At 58.5% G+C, this 5,263-nt stretch overlaps 1 protein-coding gene across 1 annotated transcript in view; it reads left to right on the top strand.

Annotated features, from left to right (window-relative positions):
• Nucleotides 1-2,202: 2,202 nt before the first annotated feature.
• The window catches only part of ADAD2 (adenosine deaminase domain containing 2), a 5,035-nt gene continuing 1,974 nt past the window's right edge, over nucleotides 2,203-5,263 (top strand). Inside the window, exons 1-5 of the mRNA XM_006152729.3 lie at nucleotides 2,203-2,703; nucleotides 4,379-4,534; nucleotides 4,829-4,876; nucleotides 4,963-5,088; nucleotides 5,176-5,257. Coding sequence (XP_006152791.1) covers nucleotides 2,247-2,703; nucleotides 4,379-4,534; nucleotides 4,829-4,876; nucleotides 4,963-5,088; nucleotides 5,176-5,257 — 869 coding nt within the window. The 5' untranslated portion in view covers nucleotides 2,203-2,246. The remainder of the gene's footprint in view (nucleotides 2,704-4,378; nucleotides 4,535-4,828; nucleotides 4,877-4,962; nucleotides 5,089-5,175; nucleotides 5,258-5,263) is intronic.

Genomic DNA, 5,263 nt, shown 5'->3' with positions numbered 1-5,263 from the left:
GCAGCAGCTCCAAGTCAGTCTCTGATTCAGCGATCCGCAGTGGGGCCTGATGGCTGTCCTTCCTAGATGTCTAAGCGGTGCCGACAGAGCCCCTGTCTAGTCCTAAATCTCACCCCTGCCCTAACCCGGTGGCTGTCAGGCTGACTTGCACGTTCCTAACAAGCGCCGGGGCCAGCCTTGCCGCTCGGTTTCTGATCAGCCACCTGGGACGTGACCCTGGCCTGCCCTGATGCTGATGTAGCCGTCCAGGGAACACATTTTGAGAACCACTGCTTTAAAGGATCAGCTTCCAAATTCTCAAGTCCCGTCTGCAGAGTTTTTTTTATCTGAGAAGTGCCAGGAATCCGGTGGTTCTCCTTTCCCACCTACCCTTTCAAAGCCACTCCCTCCCCACTATGGAGCATTACCCCAGAAAGGGCGCTGAAGAGGGGGAGTCCAAAACAGCAGCCCTCTTCCAGGAGCGCCCCCCCCCCCCGGGGGGCCTACGGAAGGGGTGGTTCATAGAGAGGTAAAGGTGGGGGGCAGCAGGTGTTGGGAGTGGTTAAGGTGTTGGACTCCCACATAGTGCACGGCGGTTTGAGTCCCGGATCCGGTGGCTTACGATTCACACCAGGTGCGTGCATACCCAGAATCCCAAGAGGAGACTGAAGGAGAAGGGATTGCAGGGCGGCCATCCCTCTGGGATTGGGCGTGATTTCTCACTTTCCCTCACTGTCTCTCTCCAGTGAGTGCACATGCCCTGTGGCAAAAACTTAAAAAGAAAAAAAGAAGATGCACGAGTGCAGGAGCACAGGGGTCTTGGGGGCTGACAATGACGTGTATTCAGTGTGTGAAGATTCAACCGATGACCCCTGCCAGTGGGAACACTGCTGTATGCGTCCTTCCATAACAAGGCTTTGCAACAAAAAGGAGAAGATACTGCTGGTTGTGATGTCCTTCTCATCAAGACTCCGGATTCTTGGGTTAGGCCGAGTGCCCTGCTAGCTATCAGAATTCAGAAGTCACACAGGAGTCCTGTCTGTGTGGGTCCCCGGTGTGTCCCAGACAACTAGAAGAGTAGATGTTTAATGACTGCTGAATCAAGGAAAGAAGGAATGAAACAAATGATTTTTTTCTGGGAAAATATCAGCACATTTACCTAAACTGAAAAATAAAGTCAGTGGCCAGCAGGTGGCAAGGTGGTTAAGGCTCTGGACTCCCACAGGACCAGCCATGGTTCCAGTCCAACCATGTGTGTGCCGAAGACCCCAGGAGAAGGGATTTGCAGCATGGCTCTCCCCTCCGCGACTTCTTACTTCGCCTCTCACTGTCTCTCTCTGGTGAGCACATGCACCCTATTTGCAAAAAAACAAAGAAAGAAAGAAAAATGGGGCAGACTGTTTCTGACAGGAAGTAAGTCCAGGTTCGCTGGCTGGCTTAACTATAGGGGTGAGCTTTGCCACTTAGGTCATTGGGGCTGCATTTTTCCACAAATGGAATGAGCTAAGTCTGCATATTTATGATTCTGGTAAAAATGCATTTCAAGGGACCAGCAGTTAACGTAAAGGCTATGTCACTGGACTCCCATGTATTCGACCAAAGTTCGAGTCCCGGACCCGGTGGTTTACTCACACTGGGTGCGTGTGAGTGCATGCCCAAGATCCTGAGAGGAGAATGTAGCAGAAGGGATTGTGGTGTGGCCATCCTCCCCGGGGGGTGATTTCTCTTTTTGTCTGTCTCTTTCTGTCTCTCTGTCTCTCTCCTTCTGGTGAGTGCATGTGCCCTATAGCAAAAAACCTCTCCAAAAAAAAAAAATCAAGAATTCTTACATAATAAATCAGAAATTGTATCTACTGTAACTAAACTTGTAATTAAAGATATTTGAGCTAGATTTCAAGATTATTTTGGAGGGTATGTGTGCAAAGAACATTGAAGACAGGGGTTCAGGGGCTGTGCTAGGCACCCCTCGAGCAGAAACCTGAGTGCGATCCAGAGCTGAGGCCCCAGGTCCTTCTCCCTGGGCCTCCCTCCGGAGAAGAGGCTGGGAGAGCCGTCTCCCAAAGCGAGGCCGGAAGTGGAATGTTGCCCCCCCCCCAGGTCGCTGAAGGTAACGGACGTCCGCGAGACTGGCCTCCCCATTGGCCAAGCACACTGTCTGCCGCAGCTCTGTGGGCTCTCATTGGCCAGCGGCGCGGGCAACGCCCAGGACCGCGCCCACCACGTGTTGCGCACACGGGCAGCCGGGCGCTGTGTGTTTTGCTGCCGCCATGGCATCGCCCGCCAGCGCTGGCTCGGGCGCCGACGACTGCAGCCGCAGGAAGCCCCGTCTGGCTGCATCCTTGCAGATCAGCCCCAGGCCCGGCCTTTGGCGCCCCTCGGCCAGCCTGAGCCCAGACCCCTGGCAGCCCTCGTCTGCCCCCAGAGCGGTGGAGGACGATCAGGGGAATGGGCAGCCCCAGGCCTCTGTGGCTGAGGATAGTGGGGCGAGGGCTGGGGTCGGGGACCTGGGGACAGCCTGGGCAAAAGAGGATTTGAGGGGACGAGTGGAGAGGTCCCCGAGGGTGTCTGTCCCACCTGCAGGGCCGACCGGGGACTCTCCAACGGGTGTCAACCCCCCAAACCTACCGCCCAAAGACCCGTCCCCAGACCAAGCCGTGGCCTTGCTCGCGCAGTACGCAGCCAGTCTGGGCGTCTCCCTGACCTTCCGGGAAGAGCAGAGGGCAGGTGAGGCTCGGTGGCCTGGGTAAAGTCCCGGGAAGAAGGGGGTGGAGAGAGGCGGACAGTGGTCTGGACTCAGAAGACGTCTCAGAGAGGGGGCCTTGTGCTGGGGCTTCTAGGTAGATCCTGCTAGGAGTCCCCGTGTTTAAGAGAGACCAGCCACACCAGCCGCCCCACTGTGGCAGGCAGGGCCAGGTGAACACTGTCCCCACCTGAGGCCCAGGCGAGCTGAGAGAAGTGCCCCACGTGCCCGCTCTTTCTGCACCTTTTCTTTTTAGCACCAGTTTCCTGCAGTTAAGGTTCCCTGCCTGCGTTGGAGACAGCTGAATGGGCCAGCCCCTACCTAAAGACGTTATTAAGCAGTTCAGTGAGGGCTCTGAAGCCGTATAATGGTTCCTGTAGCCCGTGTCTCCGCACATCCCTCCAAACTCCAACTCCAGCAGCTTCGCAAAGGGAATTGCAGAGTCTTAGGCCCACACAGTTCTGGATGTGTTTCCGGAGACTAAGGCTAGGACATGATGAATAGCTAGAATAGTTACCGGATTCTGGAACTTCAACACTGATAGGACATTGTCCTCTAAGTACGGTTCATACTCCGGTTCGGCCCCTTCTCCTGGTAATGCCCTAGCATGACAAATTCCCTTCGCTGCCCTCCCGCCCTCGTCCCCTTTCCCCGAAGCAGCTGGTCAGCCGTGTTTGTCTCACACAGCACTGATGGCTTGGCAGAGTGGGGGCCAGAGTTCTGCAGAACCTCCCTCACCTGGGGCGCGTCCGTTCCTGAGGCCGGGCTCCGGTGGTGGCGCCGCGATGTCCTATCAGGAGGCCTGTGGCTGTAGCTTGTCCTTTGGGGGCGATGTTAACTGTGTGGCCTGGTTAGGGTGGGGTCTGCCTGGGTCTCTGTTTCTCCTCTGTGTCTGACAAGTCTCCCGAGGGGAGACATTTAGAGGTTCTGTTAACATCCTGCCCTGGGATGCTGTCACTCACGTTTCAGCACCTGCGGGCCCTTCCTGCCAGGTTCAGGTGTTGCTAGGACAGCCGTCGCTGGTTTGGGTGCCCTTCAGAGGGTACGGATCCCAGTGCTGGGGGGGCAGGCGAAAGAAGCTGCCTTCTGAAAGGGCAGTCCTCCCGAGAAGCAGCATAGCAGCAAGAACTGCGCTCATGTCCGTTTCACCCTTCGATTGCAGTGTAGGATGTCCATCTCTCTCTCTTGTGTAATAGGTAACACCCCAAGTGACAGTGTTTAGTAGAAACATGTTTCAAATGTAGGGTCCCCGGAGAGGAACAAACGATGTGTCCGTGGCAGGCAGGGCCTCATGTGGCGTGCTCAGGGCTTTCACCCTGAGAACTAGCTGCACCCCCCACCCTGGGGTGGGCCCGGTTGGGCCCTGCACCCCCTCGGGCAGGTGGCCTGCTCATTCTGCACCTCACTGTCATTTCCAAGGAGTTCGGTGAGGCCCAGCTGAGCTGACGAGGGCGTGCGTGCAGAGGGGCCTGCTGCGCCTGCGTGGCCACGGGCTGTTAATGAGGGCAGTGAGGGCGACCTTGTCCTGGCTGTCCTTAGCTGGAGGCAGAGATGAGAGCTGCTGTGGCCCCGGGGAGGTGGGGGGCAGCGAGATGTGGCACCCCTCCGTGGCCAGGCCGAAGGCCAGGAGGCTCCTTCACCACCGCGCTCCCTCCTCAGGCTTCTGCCTCCCGTTCTCTGCGTGCGCAGAACTGGACGGGGTGGCCTGTCCCGCAGGCACTGCTGACAGCAGGACCGAGGCCCAACAGCAGGCAGCGCTCTCGGCCCTCTGCTACATCAGGACCCAGCTGGAGGGCCAGGGGAGCGCGGAGCCAGGTAGGGGGCAGCAGAGAGGTGAGAGGCTGGGGCAGGCAACCCTGCGGGGGTCTGTGCGTGGACGGACCGGGTGGCTGCAAGGACCTGGTCTGTAGGGACCTGGGGGGGTAGGGGTGCTGACCCTGCTCTTAACGTCCTTTGAGGTTCCGCTCGCAGCAGGGCCAGGGACCCCTAAAGGAGCAGCTCTAGAACTGTGTGTGTCTGGAAGATGGAGCGTCCCCTGCTCCTCGACTTCCTGAAGGGGGGGTAGACAGACCCTATGGTTGCTCGTGGCTCCGCTCACCTCTCTTTCAGAGCCCCCCAGGACCCTCAGCAGGACTCCACTGGCCTCTCTGAACGTAGGTAGGTGGACTCTTGCTCACTGAGTCCTGGCGCTGAGGGCAGAGGCATGTTGTGTGGGCCCACCTCTGCCCTCTTGTCCTGCCCAGAGAACATCCTGACCCACGAGCAGCGCTGCGCGGCCGTGGTCAGCGCTGGCTTCGACCGCCTGCTGGACGGGAGCTCGCCGTACCGGGCCTGTAAAAGCACTGTGGCCGCAGTCATCCTGGAGAGGGGTAGGGATGGCCCTGGCCCTGGCCCTCCGCCTTGGGCAGGCCCCTTGGACCCCTCCTCAGGGTAGGCCATCTCTGCCCCTGCTGCAGAGATCCCGGGTGCCAGGGGCCACGCCAAGGAGATCTACGAGCTGGTGGCGCTGGGCACGGGCAGCAGCAGCTGCGCCGGCTGGCTGGA

The sequence above is a fragment of the Tupaia chinensis genome, unplaced genomic scaffold (assembly GCF_000334495.1).
Source record: "Tupaia chinensis unplaced genomic scaffold, TupChi_1.0 Scaffold000355_1, whole genome shotgun sequence".
In the NCBI taxonomy this organism is placed as follows: Eukaryota; Metazoa; Chordata; class Mammalia; order Scandentia; family Tupaiidae; genus Tupaia; species Tupaia belangeri.
The sequence above is the reverse complement of the archived record's forward strand: the minus strand, read 5'-3'. Positions and strand labels throughout refer to the sequence as shown.